This window comes from Glycine max, chromosome 17 (genome assembly GCF_000004515.6).
Source record: "Glycine max cultivar Williams 82 chromosome 17, Glycine_max_v4.0, whole genome shotgun sequence".
Lineage (NCBI taxonomy): Eukaryota > Viridiplantae > Streptophyta > Magnoliopsida > Fabales > Fabaceae > Glycine > Glycine max.
Window position 1 is genome coordinate 1,151,327 of NC_038253.2, and position 15,160 is coordinate 1,166,486.

The 15,160-nt window shown below is 34.0% G+C and overlaps 2 protein-coding genes and 1 pseudogene across 2 annotated transcripts; all 3 read right to left on the minus strand.

The window, feature by feature from the left end:
* Nucleotides 1–192: 192 nt before the first annotated feature.
* Nucleotides 193–2,342, minus strand: LOC100783249 (cytochrome P450 77A1). The gene has a single exon (XM_003549906.5). It carries the CDS (start codon nucleotides 2,079–2,081, stop codon nucleotides 510–512), a length of 1,572 nt encoding a protein of 523 aa, XP_003549954.4. The 5' UTR covers nucleotides 2,082–2,342; the 3' UTR covers nucleotides 193–509.
* A 3,178-nt stretch (nucleotides 2,343–5,520) lies between these two features.
* Nucleotides 5,521–7,410, minus strand: LOC100819594 (beta-glucosidase 47-like; annotated as a pseudogene).
* Nucleotides 7,411–10,399: 2,989 nt separating this feature from the next.
* Nucleotides 10,400–14,834, minus strand: LOC100820126 (glucose-6-phosphate/phosphate translocator 2, chloroplastic). Its single transcript, XM_006600251.4, has 5 exons — nucleotides 14,058–14,834; nucleotides 13,408–13,633; nucleotides 13,034–13,256; nucleotides 11,320–11,533; nucleotides 10,400–10,771 (listed from the first exon to the last, which is right to left on the minus strand). The coding sequence occupies exons 1-5, from the start codon at nucleotides 14,559–14,561 to the stop codon at nucleotides 10,760–10,762; spliced, it is 1,179 nt and encodes a 392-aa protein (XP_006600314.1). The 5' UTR covers nucleotides 14,562–14,834; the 3' UTR covers nucleotides 10,400–10,759.
* Between the last annotated feature and the right edge of the window lie 326 nt (nucleotides 14,835–15,160).

Below are 15,160 nucleotides of genomic sequence, written 5' to 3' on the forward strand. Positions count from 1 at the left end.
TCAACAATATCCCAATTTCCCCCTCTAATATAGCCTTTTTTAATCATATCCTATGTACTACTATATATGTTGATATGTCAAACTCAACATCTTATCTCAAATTGCAATAGATATAAATACGAAAATACTGTCTTCAAAACCGAAGACGAATTAAATAGCCGTACGTCAGATTTTTTATGAAGTAGCATGGAATGCAAATATAAAAATTTGATACTATATTATATAGATAGCACAGCACATTAGCACCTTCACTTATATTATATAGTAGGGACGCAAATTGGAACGAATTCCGCTCCTCTACAATAAAATTGTGCAATATTTTATGCGATAAAGCCTATATGTAAGTAAATAATAATGATAGATACATAGAAGGTTGGAATTCCATGGCAACTAACTGCAATGAGCTAGCAGACCAATGACATATCATCCAAATTAAAATACCCTGTAAAAATAAATCTACCTCATATATCCCTTCTGCTCAAATGTTATTTTTCACACATAACTAAGTGTTAAATGGATCGAGGCACAATAAGTGGCTTGAGAGGGTTTTTCATGACAACAGTGAAAGCGAAGGTCTCAGTCGGGTCGGGTGGAGCGTTGGGATTGGGCAACCAGTGGAAAGCCTGCACCATCTTGGCCAGCAACAAATTTATATGCAAAATCCCCAGAGTCCACGCTGGACAAATCCTCCTCCCTACACCAAATGGCATCATCCTCACCCCTTTGGTCCCCGTCACGTCAACCTCAACCCCATCCCCACTCATAAACCTCTCTGGTCTGAACTCATTCGGATCCTCCCACATATCCGGATTCTCCGTCAACCACGCCGTGTAAAACTCCACGCTCGCCTCCTTCGGAACCGTATACCCACCCAGCTCCGTCTCCTCCGTGGCGGCATGCGACAACACAAAGTGGCTCGGTGGGTGTCGCCGGAAAGTCTCCTTCACGACGGCGCTCAAATAAGGCATCTTCTCCACGTGACTCTCCGTAACCACACCATCCTTCCCCACACACTCCACTATCTCCTTATACAACCTCTCTTGAATGTCTTGATCCATCACCAAATGAAGCAGCGCCCACTCTACCGCGGTGGCGCTGGTGTCGGTGCCGGCGCTGATAATCTCCGACACGAGCGTCACGAGCTCCTCCTCCCCCAAGCGTCCTCGTCCAGGCACCTCCAAATTAAACAGGGAGTCCACGTAAGCAGCACCAACGGGACTCGCCATGTCATAATGATTTCCCAGCTCCAACAAATTCCCCTCCACGAAAGCCTTTCTGCTCCTTATCAACGGCGCCAGCAGCTCCACCTGCCTCCTCCTTAACTCCTTAGCTTCCTTCACCTGACGCCGGAACAACGGAGTGAAAACCGGTAAAAAATCGGGAAGCTTGGGAAGCGTGATGAGCATGACATCCTTCAGAATGCTCTCTATGCTTTTGATTCTTTTCTCCTCGATCTTGGCGCCGAAGCAGATGCAGATGAGGATGCTGCATATGGTGAGCCTGCAGTTGCTCATCACTTGGACGAACCCTTGCTCGCGGGCCTCTTGTTGGATCCTTTTCATGTGGGCCTCCATGGCCCATTTTCGTATCCAGCTGCACTGTTTTATCCTCAGGGGGGTGATCATCTCGGTCACGAAGTTCTTCCTCAGGGTGCGCCAGAGAGGGCCGTACTCGGCGGAGTTGATGGCGCACTTCCCCATGCTGAAGATCAGCCGGATGGGGGAGTCTCTGGGCCTGCTCGCGAACAATGGGCCTCGCTGGATCAGTGCCTCGTGGATTAGCTCCGCGCTGCTCACGATGATCAGCGTGCGCTGGCCCATCTGCATGCTGAAGATTGGGCCGTATTTTTTACGTAAATCGCGGATCACGTAAATGAAGTGACGGCGCTGCAGGATCACTTGGAAGAGGTTACCAACGATGGGCCACCCGGGAGGGCCTGGAGGGAGGTTCTTCGGGCCGCCGCCGGTGGTGGACCAGCGCCGCCACCACCAGCGGACGAAGAGCAAGCCCAGGCCCAGCAGAATAATGTCTGTTGCCTGCATTGTTAATGAACTGAAGAGTGTGAGGGAAGAGTGGTGCATCTCAAGAGTTTATATAAAACGAAAAAGGTGACACACTGACATACGTGTGAATGAGTTTGGTCTACGTTGGTTAATAGTATTGAATAATTTGAGCAGACGTAATTACTGCCAGTACGGCGTATTCAAGGAGAAGGAGTGACTTTCACGAGGGGCCACCTTTTCTTTTTTATTTTTTTATTTTAACTTTCTAATCTGACGTAATCTTCCACTCCTCTCCTCAATTAAGATTTGAATTTGAATTTTATGTATAAAATAAATTATATTGAGTGGATAATAAATATCATATATATTTATAATTTTCGATAAAGATGAATCCCTCTTTTCAATTCAATAGAGATTACTTTTTTTCAATATCCAAAAAAAGTTGAATTTTCACAACATTATCACATGCCACCAAACGATAAGGTTAAGTGATTTTCATATTGTATATTGACCACAAGAGGGTCTTTTATTTTATTTTTTCTACGTAGAACAGACCACATGTAAAGTATTAAATTGATCTAACCAACCAGACGCGTTCCAGACTTCCAACTGTAAATGTACGTGCATAAAAGGATGAAAACTGACCACCATTTCATGCATTCTATTTGGGATTTTTTTTTCTTTATGTCAAGTTGTTATATAATGATAAAAAAAAATTGTGCTCAGTTTTAAATTTTCGGTATGTATTAAATAGGCGAAAATTATCAAAGCTTACAAAAAAAATTATATTAAAAATATAGATATGTTTTTTTTCACATCATAAGATGTATAAAATTATCTGAAAATATTTATTTCCATTTCTTAATATATTCTTTTCGATATTATTATACTTTGTGGTATTAAATATTTAATTTTTTAAAATCATATTATTAAATAGAAAAAGAAAGTCCTGATTTAATTTAATACTCCAATCTTACATAAATTTAATTTAATAATGAAATAGTAGTATATATTATCAGCTTCCATCACACAAAAAATTACAAGTGGGGAACTTTTCTGACTTTTTTTTTATATCATGGTGGCAGTGATGTACAGGTGGTAGTTGAGCAATTGGGTGGAACTGCAGAGCTGCAATCAATAGCAAAGTTCATGGATTTGCAATTGGACACTGGACTGACTTTCTACAGCAGCACCCACTTGAATTTTCATGTTTCTTCAGCATGGGACAGTTGTACCCTAAATATTAATTTATATTTTATAGAACAATAGTATTTGAATATCTATATTAACACTTATTATATTTCTCTATTTCTTTGTTCTTACTTATCATATTATATGTAACATTCATATTTTTCTTTCTTTTATCTTTCTTACTAATTGTGTAATGACAGATTAGATCATCTCCCTTGCTTGTTACTTAACGAATCACTTGTTTCAATACATCATTGTTTAGATTTTTTTTACATTAAAAAAATATCTATATATCATATTATGTTGCTTAAAATTAAAGTTGGTTGCTTATTACTTATGATTGAAAATATATATTTTCTTACCTCAATTAAAATAATTGAACTCAAATTTTTATCTAAACAAAAATTAGTGTATTAAAATATGTTTTTAGCTTCTCAAAATTGAAAGTGTATTTTTAATCTCTTAAATTAAAATTTATATTGTTAGTCCCTTAAATTTGTAAAATCTTTTTTAATATCTCTTACAATTAATAAAACATCACAAATTTTGCATCCAGACCTTCAAAAATTAGTTACAAGACACTAAAAAAATATTTTACAAATTTGAGAAACCAAAAAATATAAATTATAATTTTAGAGACTAAAAAAGATTGATCCTCAAATTTGAGAAATCAAAAATATATTTAAATCAAATGTGAAAGTATAATTTTCCTTACTAAAAAGTATAATTTTCCTGATTTATACAGATTCTACATGTACTGGTAGTAGGCACAATTAGGCAGTGCATTCGGTATTCCGTTCTTGAAGATATTTTTTAGTAAAAAATATGAATTTAAATAACATATGTTGATATTTTTATTTATAGCAAATTATAGGTACATTTTTTAGATTTTATGTAATTATATGTTGATATTTAAATAACATATCTTATTTTTTTAATCATTATATTTACTTTTCTTACATGGCTATTAGTGAAAGATTTAATGAGATGCTAGGATAATGGTTTAAACATATAAAAAATGTTAGTATAATTTTTTCAAATTCAAATTAAATATATTGCCGACCCTGACGCCCCCAGATTTGATGGTGGTGTTTGGTGTTTGATGATGGAGGTGGTATGTTGGTTTTGATGGTAGTTGTTATGGGGACGGTGCTAGGGTGGTGGTTGTTATGGGTTTAAGAGAATGGAGTATTTTTTTTTTATAAAAATCTTATATTTTGTGGCGATTTTAACCACAAAAAATTGTGGTTTTATTTTTTATTTTTTCTATAATTTTTTATGGATTTTAACCCGTAGAAATTATATTTTATTATTTAAGTTTTAAAAAATGTTATATAGGCTTGAATTCGTAGAAGCTTAATTCTAGAATAAAAAAATAAAATATTTCAATTTTACGAAAATAAAAAATGAAATTTTACAAGAATAAATTTTAAACTTTTTGATATTTATAAGGATGAAAAACATATTTTAATCATCAAAATACAATAAAATAAAAAGTTAGTGTTGCTATTAAATGTTCAGCTCTTTTCTAGTGATCACTTTCAAATTTTCAAGTGCCATTTATAGCAAACATTTTAAAGGCTAAAAGTTATTATTGAAAATTCAACAAATTATTTTTTAGAGGGGTGTTAAACCTAAAAAAATACGAAAGTGAGGATGATTTTTTTTTAATTCGTAAGAATTAAAGATAAATAATAAAAAAATTTAAATAACTTATATATCATATTTAATCAATTGAGTTAGATCTCTTGATGGATGAAACTAAGTATATATATTTTAGTGATAAAAAAATTGAATGACATAAGGAATAGATAAAATGGAGTTTGACCAATAAATGAGTGTTAGTAACTAGTAATACATTTTTCAATACACTATTCTGTTAAAATTTATTGAAAAATATAAAATAAGAAAAGTTATTAAACATAAGGTGTAACTCACCAAAATTTATTAATTCTAATAAATTTTAACAAATAAGAAAGAATGTTTTTTATCGTAAAAAATTTTTTTATGAAAATTGTGTCAAACATTGATTTATAGTTTTTGTGTATAATTTTTTTTTTGTAATATTGAGCATTTTTCCTTTTTTTTTACAAAAAAAAAACGGGGAGGAGGAGTGGAGGAAGCAGCGGAGCCCGAAGGGGGTAAAGTGTGCATAAGGAAGAATCGAAAAAGTGGTGATTGTATGAAAAACGGTTGGAGTAGAAATTGGTTTTTATTTATAGCCAACCTAAAAAATTGGCTCTTATTCTTAAAAATAAAATGGAATAAAAGAGCTCACATAAAATCATTTAAGAAGAACCCATCATATAGGAAGTGTTTGGTAAAGATAGATGAAAGTGAATGTGATGAATAAAAAGAAATGAAAAAAATGAAGAAGGAAGTTTATAATACTGTTTAATTCTTACGAATAAAAAAATGAAAAAGAAAGTGAAAAGTGAAATTGTTTAATTGAAATGGAAAAGAGTATAAACAAGTTGTTTAAAGTAATAGATAAATAATAAAAATAAAAAGTAAAAAAAAAAACAAAAGGAAGTTTAATTTGTGTTGCTTACCATTTTCAGTTATGAAAATTGGAGTGTTATTGTATCTATCTCTCACACATGTTACAGCTTTTTCCATGCCATCCGGGTAAATATAAATATTAAACCAACTAAATGGAGTCTGCAAAAATGAGAAGCTTGAAAATTGGTTAAGCATGGGAGAAAAGGTGATCGATGATCTTTGTAATGAGTTTGAGGGAACGTTCAGGTTCACCGATTGGGACACCATTCTTTTCTACATTTTTCTTGTATGAACCCTCTGTTCTGGAGATCCCGGGTCGTAGCTTACACGCGGAGTACATGCAATCTTGGACATAAAAGCCGTGTAGTAATTGAGGCCAATGAAATCCAATCCTTTCTTGAGTTTCTCTTTTTCGTGGCTGGAAAATTTGGGCAAAAGGCTTCCAAGAACGTTCTCCATCTCTGTAGGGTACTTTCCAAATATGATTGGGTCCAAGAACCTGCACTATAATAAAGTGTTTTACTCTGGCGGAGTTGAGCAGTGAACAATAGAAAAGGCTATTATCAAGGGAGAACTATCAAGTATACCAATTGAAGCTGAATGCTCTTGCTCTTTCGGTAGCCAATTTGTCAGCTGTTGAATTACTCATTGGTTCAAACCACTCATGTTGAAGACTATACCGATACTTCCTTTTTGCTCAGTCTATTGTTTCATCCACAAAGTACAAATTGAAATTGATCAAATTATTGGGTTTTCAAAGTTTTTTTGTTTGTTTGTTAGGTGTTATCATGGTTTCTTTATTGTCTGTCTTAAGGATACGTAAGTTATGATGCTGAAAACAGTATCGCAATACCTGGCATTTGGTTCTATGGATATCAACTGCAGCTGCATGTGACAAGATAACGTTATGAGCTGCTATAAAGGGCTCCTTTTCTGAATCCCCTTCACTGCATTTAGCCATTGCTAATTGGGCAGAGCAACACGGCATGGAGAATATAAACCTGAACGGTAACCAAGTGGCACTAGGAAATTCGGCTCATTGAATGTGGCCCAGTACTTAACTCTGTCGCCAATGATTAAGCATTTTTTAATTTGCTGCTTAAACCCGACGGTTCCTGTTTCTCTACATAGTTTTACATCGTTAGTAATTAGTAGTAATTTTCTTTTTACAAATCGTAGTCTGATATAATACCAGGTAGCGTATATAATGATCAGTCGCAATATCCCCATTGCTTCCATCGATTATCACACTTGTACCTGCAAATAGTCATTGATTAAGAAAGAATCCATTTTATTGAATAAAAGAAGAGCTAAAAAAAGAAATTGCAAGTAGTTCTTAATTAATATGAACAGCCCTTTGCCGTCACTCTTCTAAGCTCCTTCATACTGTAAATTAATCCGTGAGTGAGAAAGAAAAGTGTTAGTAAGCATATCAGAAAATGAAGAGAACTGCTGCTGTGACTGTGACTGTGAGTGCCAACAATATCACCACAAATGCACTGCAGCAAGACAGCTCCATTGCTTTTGCTGCTACGCTTCTTGTTCTCCACATACTAAAACTATATGACACTTAATTACAATCAACACCAGCCCATTTGTTGTTTTTATTACACTCGTTTTTAACCTTATTTTCGTTAACATATTTAATAAAAAAAATATTCATTTATGAAAGAAAACAAAGGCATAACAAAATAATATTTAAATAATGACAATGAAGAATTTTGTTGATAATTACTTTAATATTTAATTATTTGTAATTTTTTTATTTACTTAATTAAATTTTAAATCTTAATTCAAATTGTTGAAATTTAATATAAATTATTTTAGACATGTATTTATTGATAAATCATTTTAATGTCTAACAATTGAAAAATTAAAAGAAACTAATAAAAGTATTTTATATAAAAAAATCACTAAAGATTATGTATTTCTCATGTGAGAGTTTCAAATTGAGGTTTCTCACATTTAAAATATCAAGGATGTCTTTAAAAAAAATGAAAAAAAATGATCAATAAAATAAAAAATAGAATCCAATGCTCATTTTATCTCTTGGGATGCGAAAGAATTAAACGGGTAAGAAAATATTAATCATGCTATATATTTTGATATATGTCATGTGTCGGCACTTGCAATTTTATAAACCTCTTTCTAACATGTGGAGCATTTAATCTGAAATTTTTCGTGCACAAAATGTCACAGTACATATAAATTTCTATGCAGAACTAAATACGATTTACAAATATGATCTACAAAACTGAACTTTATTATGTTTACCAGATACCGGTGGTATTGATCAACAGCAACATCACCATTGCTTTCGTCAGATATACTACCTGCTAATATATGGACTTAGGAAAGTTGAAGCTTGAACAGAAAAAAAATGTAAAAGTAAAAGAAAATCAGAATTAGAATACAGAAACTGATTTTGAGGTGATAATCTGATCACCTGGTTTGCGAGATAGATTAAGGAAATAGTGATCGGTGATATTAGATTTCATATTAAAACTAATTGACATTAATTAGAGTTGTTCAACAGATATATAAACTGCACTTAAAAAATGAGACAATTGATGTGGGACTTAAGTATTTTTCAACAGGTGAACATACAAGAAACAGAGATAAACATGCATGATGAAGAGGATGAGAAATTAAACCTGGTAAGAAGAGAAGCAGTGCCAAAAAGAAAAGGTGGAAATTGATGTAATCCCTGTGAGTGAGATTAGTGTCAGAGAGCATATGAAGAAGAACAAGAGTAGTGTCTGCATAGCCACACCACACCTTTCTGAGATGTACAAAACCCCCCATTGCATTGTTCTGAATGTCAACAATGGAGTGTTCCTATTCGTACACTTGTACTGTACATATGCTAACAGAGTTCAGACAACTTGCTAAGCCAAAATGGATGGAGAAAGGAACCAAACCAACAATCCCACCACCGAAAAGGTGCATGATAAAATTGACAGAAAATACTAAAATAATTGCTTATTGTTAACATAATAATTTTTTGCTTATTAGTGGTATAAGTATCAAATATCTAATGAATTTATCCATAACTATTCTCGATAAAAAAATTTAACCGACTAGTTCAGTAAAATTTCTCTTTTCAAGTTTTAACTATATTTTTCTTCATTCCCAGTTATTAGATCTTAAAATTTTAATTAAAATATGGGAGCACACTTTTATTCAGATTTTTTTAATCGATAAAATCAAATACAAGTATCGATCATTTAAAATAACTTATGTATTTTGTCTAACCAATTAAACTAAATTACTTTGATTTAAATCATCATCATAAGAATATCTTTAGTGGGATTTTAAGACCCTTTTTCATGGATTCTTATATGTCAGGTGTGCATAAATTTTTTCCTTATTTTTTGTTTTAATGGTAGAGTTTAGTTTGTTCTTAAATCTCTTTTTGTAACGTTTCCTTCACTTTTTCTTAAGCACGATTGATTTTTTATTAAAAAAATTGAAATCTTCAGAATTTTTTCGCAAGATCTCATCTTCCACCGTACAGTTATTGCCTTGTGCTCTGGTGAAAGTTGTTGAAGAATCCAATTAATATAGTAACCATCACTAAAAATACTCTAACTTATCTACCTTATAATTTAAAACTGAATTAAAATAATATCAATAATACTAATAGTTGAATATCACAACTCCACAAGTATTATTACTATCTATTATTGGATAATATGATTAGTTTATGGAGCTAATCCCGCTTATAATTAAAGAAAATTAATGAAGGGACATGACTTTCATGAAATTGCCTTTAGTGTGTTTGGATAGAATAATTTAATTAGGTAATATATTTTTTATGAGAAATTAATTTTTTTTATTAAAAGTAACTGTTTGAATATTTTAGTAAAAGGAATTCAAAATTTTAGAATTTTAAAAAGGATTTTAGTTGGTTAAAAGAATAGAATTTTAAATTCTATCTTCAAGAGAGAGAATTTCAAATTCTCTAGTTTGAACTTTTTCTTTTTGATCGTGTTTGATGAGAGCATTACGCTGGTCACTGGGTTTCTTTCTCTGTGATCTTTCAAGACTCTGGTGGCTTTCCTCAATGCATCCCTTACGCTGTAGTCTTGACCTATCACTAGTCAATCAATGATGCAACGAGCCACACGTTGACCTTGGCTTGTCATTCTTTGCAAAGGTAAGAGCTGTGTCGAGGTGGATGAGAAAGCCATGATGGAGAGCCTGTCAGCGATGTCAAAGCACAGGTCTTATGTGCTCGTAAAGCTAAGATGACAGTGCACTCCAGCATTAGTTTCACCTAAACTATTTTGGAATCTCCGTCACTGATTTTTGGATTGACGAAAAAGTCGTGGAACTCGTCGAGGCCTTCATCCTCGTCCTTGTTGGTAGAGTAAGATCACGTTGAGTATGCGATGATAGAAGTAGAGCGTGATGGAGAAGTTTGCTTTTACTTTTAATAAAAGAATCCAAACACAAAATTTTAAAAATAAAAAAAATTTAAATTGAAACATTTGAAATTTTCAGAATTTAAAATTCTTTAGAATTTTAAATTGTTTCATCCAAACATACTCTTAGAAAAATTAATGAAAGGGCATGGGGATTTTAACTTATTCCTTTTATAACCTTTCCCAAAAAAATGAAACGCATTATCCAAGAAAGATGAGATGATTCTCCGGTTTGGTGCTCTCCTCCTAATGTCCTAGTCCTACCGGACAACAAGGTTGATAAGGACTCCACAACTAAATTTTATTATCTTTACTATCGTTTTAAGTCCTCAGCATTTAACAGTTCTGTCGCAGCATTCTTATTTACTACAATATATTGTTCGCAACCTCGGATTATAGGAAAGAAACAAAAAGCTCATGTATTCTACACTGAAAACTAGATCAAATGATTATTAGAAATGCTGTGACTACGGCCTCAAAGGAAGCAGCTTCAAGTCCTGTTGACTGTTGACCACATTATGTGTGTACTTTCTCAGTAACATCAATTAATTGTGATCACTCATCACTTCAGTGACACTTGGAGCTCCAGTCATGAGTTACTTGGTGTTACATAGCTAGCCGCTTCTAAACTGCACCTTATTGTTTAGCCTGCTCAAATAATTAACGGAAACCTATCAGCTGTATCATAAATATATAATGTTATCCTAATTGAGAAGTAGACACTTTATTTATGAAGAGCATAGTATAAATTAAATAAACATTAACAATAATAATCAGGTGATTCTGGTCATTCATCTAACCACATGTTACACATTAAATAATGGAAATACCCACTTGCAAAGCAGCAATAGTTGTATTAGTGTATGTTCTCTCACTCGTGAATGAAATTCAAATTTGCCTTAGAAAGTTCATAATAGAGAACACAAAACTAGAACATATAAGTTTTCTTCGGATGAAGGACAAATATAATGTTGCCGAACTTCTGTAGGGGGATATAATCACCGAATGGGGTCTCCTGCACAACCTATTATTGACTATGCTTGCATAGATTAAATGCTTTAACTTTCACTTATAATAGGTTAAAGCATACTAGAATAGTGATTTCCATTTTCGCTTGTTGAGAGATATGAAAATTTCTTAATCACTGCTTTTAATTTGTCTCAAACAGACAGATAATAAAAGAAACGAAATTGTACCTGTGAATAAAGGAAGGTACCAAGAATTGCAATGGCAGCTCCAAGGGCATTGACGGGCTGAATTGGTGTGTGGAAGATAAGGATAGAAGAGACAATTACCGAAATTCTCTTCATTGTGTTCCCTATGCTGAATGTTAAGGGAGAAATCTGATCAAGAGACATGTAAGAGACTTGATTGTACAGATGGTAGAAGACACTCTGGGCAGCTACCCACCTGTAAAAATTAAAACCCAGTAGTTAATTAATGATTTAATGTTAAACATTTGATGAAGAAAGTGATTGGTTTTGACTTGGCAGCAATCACAAATGACCAGTAAAGAATTTTTCTAGAACTATCTAATTAAAACATAAGAACAATTTGGGTTCATAGAACATTACTGATAACGGCTAAATAATTGCTCTTTGATGATAGAAAATAAAGCAAGATTTTCTTTAAAAATAATTATTTAGTAGTTATTTGCGCTTAAGTGTTAAAAAATTGATGTTTCGTTTAATCTTGGCTGCATATATAAAAGCTTTCACGCTAAGCGAGACAGGAGACACAAGCACTAAGCAAGACATTAAGCACGAGAGTTGGTACTCTCGCTCAATGCGCAACACGCGCTAAGCGCGCGGAACAAAAAAAAGAGAACGCGCTAAGCGAGAGGTACCCGCTAAGCGCACGATCTACCTGCGCTAAACGAGGGAGGTCGCGCTAAGCGAACTTACGAAGACCCAAAACCCACTTCAGCAGCTATAAATAGAGAGTTAGGCCAAGGGGAAACTGAAAACTCTTCTCTAGGAAATTAGCTTCTCTCTTTCATCATTTTTCCCTTTTTTTCTCCCCTTTGCATTTGTGCAAACATCTAGAATTCAGACTTCATGCATTTTATTTGTTGAATCTTTTCAAAGGCATTTGGAAAATAGATAAATAAAATAGGCTTGTTATCGTGAGAAATCAGGGGCAAGTAAACGAATAGATGTAGGTAGGATAAAATCACGTAAAGAAAAATCATAAAATCATACATCCTAAGCAGATAGGGCATGCTAGGTCCTAACACGTACATTCTATTGAAATTCCTCTTTAATTATTTCGTTCTTAATTCTTTTGCTTTCCATTACTATTAATTTTCTACTACTATTTCCTATTGTTTGTTCTACCCCTCTCTTTTATTTCCCCTTGTAAATTGAAAAGTATCCAAGATAAATACAACACAAATTTTTTGGGAAATTCGACACTCAGACTCCCGAAACTTTATTACCCCTTATAAATTGAAAGATATTTGGTACACTTGACAAACACCTAACAATTACAAACGCAATCATAAATTTTAGGGAAAAGAAAGACATTCAAGGGCTGTGAATCAGCATTTGCTAACATCAATATAATAAAATGTTTGACGGATCCATTAGCCATGCTTTAGGACATAGTCAATTATTTGATTTTTTTTGTAGTAAATCACCTTGCTCATCACACATTACAGAATGGACGGCTTATTCCTTATTAAAGAATGTTTCACATTCTACTAGAAAACTGTTTCCAATTGCCAGTTCTGAGCCCTGTATGTGCCCAGTGCGTGTTCTTAAATATTTATATTCTATATAAATCCAATCCAACTATACATACATACGGGCAAAAATCTAAAATTGCAGTTCCACCAATTTGAAGAGAAAAAGGATAGAAAATAGAAGAAAAAAAATTAACATGCAGAGATTTGTAGACTACTATACTTACCAAACAAAATTGGGACCAATTTCAGACAAGGCTGTTTGCCAGCCTGCAGCCCACATCTTTGGGCCCTCCACAGCAATGGCAAAAGGCGTGAGAATCAATAGAGACAATATGGAAAGACAAGCATAGTAATTCATTCCACTAACAGACATCCCTTTCATTCCCTTCTTTGAGAATATATTGCGAAGGACAAAGGCCAAATTGGAAATCATAGCCCCCATAAACCCTGAAACATGTGAAGAGGTTTTCTTAAAGCATTGAACTCTCACAAAGATTGATGAACTAAACTAATTAGAGATTCAACATCCTATCCACTATTAATTTGTCAGCATCCGAATTTCAACCATGTAATCACTTAAATCATTAAATAGGTTTACCAATCATATTGAAATTGAGCTCCGTCACAGCAGCAAGCGCACAACCTCCTATAATCGGCACCAGTGAAAGGTAAACTTGCCCAGGGAATGCTTCCCCTAGCAAGAACCTTGATACCAGGACACTGAATGCAGGCTCTGCACTCTTGATGATGTGGGTAAATGAAACTGCAACTTTGGACATACTCACGGTAGCTGCAACATGCCCAATTGTATGTAACACCGCAACCTGCACTCCCAAAATTTCAAATTTCCCAATAAGTATTAATTGAGATTAATGTTTGACTATTATAATTTCTTTTACCCCCTAATCTCTTCACTATTTTGTATCATGTAATGCAAATACTGCAAATCCAAGACTATTTGCCTTGTTTAGACAAATTATTTTTCACAAGCTGAGAAGAGAATAAGATAAAATGAATGAGTTATTTTTATAAGTTAAAATCAAATTATGCACCTCAACTTTTGAAGAAGTTCCATGAAAGAGCTTCTATAAATTAGCGAGGAGCCTCTGGACACCGGGTACGCTAGTTTTTATAAGTTAATTTTATAGCCTTCTTATTAAAGTTTATCTAGACGCATCTTTCTAATCTTGTAATCTTCTGATGAATAGTTGTGGAAAGCAATAAAATGAAAAATGAAATTTTGCTCACTGGAAAGAGGGCCTTCCAGAATTGGAAATCAACTTTTGGGAGCTCAGCAACCTTGGTGGCCCATGAGATTAGCATCATGAGAGAGCCAGCAGCAAGGGACAAAGTGGAAGTAAGCCATGGGTAAGGAAAAGCATTGAGAACCTTCTTGTTGTATATGTTGAAGACCACATTCAAAGCCCACCAGGTAGCAAAATACAAACCAATTTTAATCCTCTGAGTAGCTTCTATCCCTGCTTCTTCATCAGGGAGCTCAATGTTAAGCTCTAGAGGCCGAGACCTATCTGCTTCATAGGCCTGGCACTCTGGAACCCTCCTTCTTCTGAATGCAAAGTTCTGAGTGGATGAAATGTAAAGAGGTTTGAGGGAAGAGAGAGAGGGTTGGGTGCTTTGTTGAACATTGTGGACAGAAGGTAACGCGCAGAGTTGAGGCCTTGGAACATGACTAGAGGAATCAGGGCTGGTCAGAGGCAATGCTGTGTACTTCACTAAGGACACCATATTCATGATGCTATAGTGTAAAACAAGAAGAGGTGAATTTGTAGGTGAGAAGAGAAGGGAATAATAAAGAAATTATGTGTTGTGTTGTTGTTAACGTGCTGGCTTGTTGGAGGCTAAAGTGAGACAATGTGGAGGAGTATAACGATTATTGCGAGGAAGTGAAATGAAGATGAAGCAGTGGCGAAGGAAAAGAGGTTAGCTTGGAGTTGGAAGAGAAAGAAAAGGGAAGGAGGGAGCGGGTTTTCCTAGGAGCCAGCGAGCGAGTTTACATAATAAACTACAAGTACAAGGTGAAACACATGTTTGGTTACAACTAGCAATATTAAGGGTTTTTCTTATTGTGTTGCAAATGTTGTTGGTAAGGTTTTTCTCTCACAGATTAACGAGTACAATTACTCCAAAGCAATATTAATAGTATTTATTAGAAGTTTATTAATTTTACTGAAAGATTTTTACTCTTCCTACTTCTGTAAATTCATTTAAGTATCTCAAGACAGTAGTTATATTTTATTAAAGGTGAAATTGGAATAAAAAGTTTTAATATTTTATTCATAACTTAAAATGTCCATCTAATTTTAAAAAAAATGCTAAAATATCAATCAATT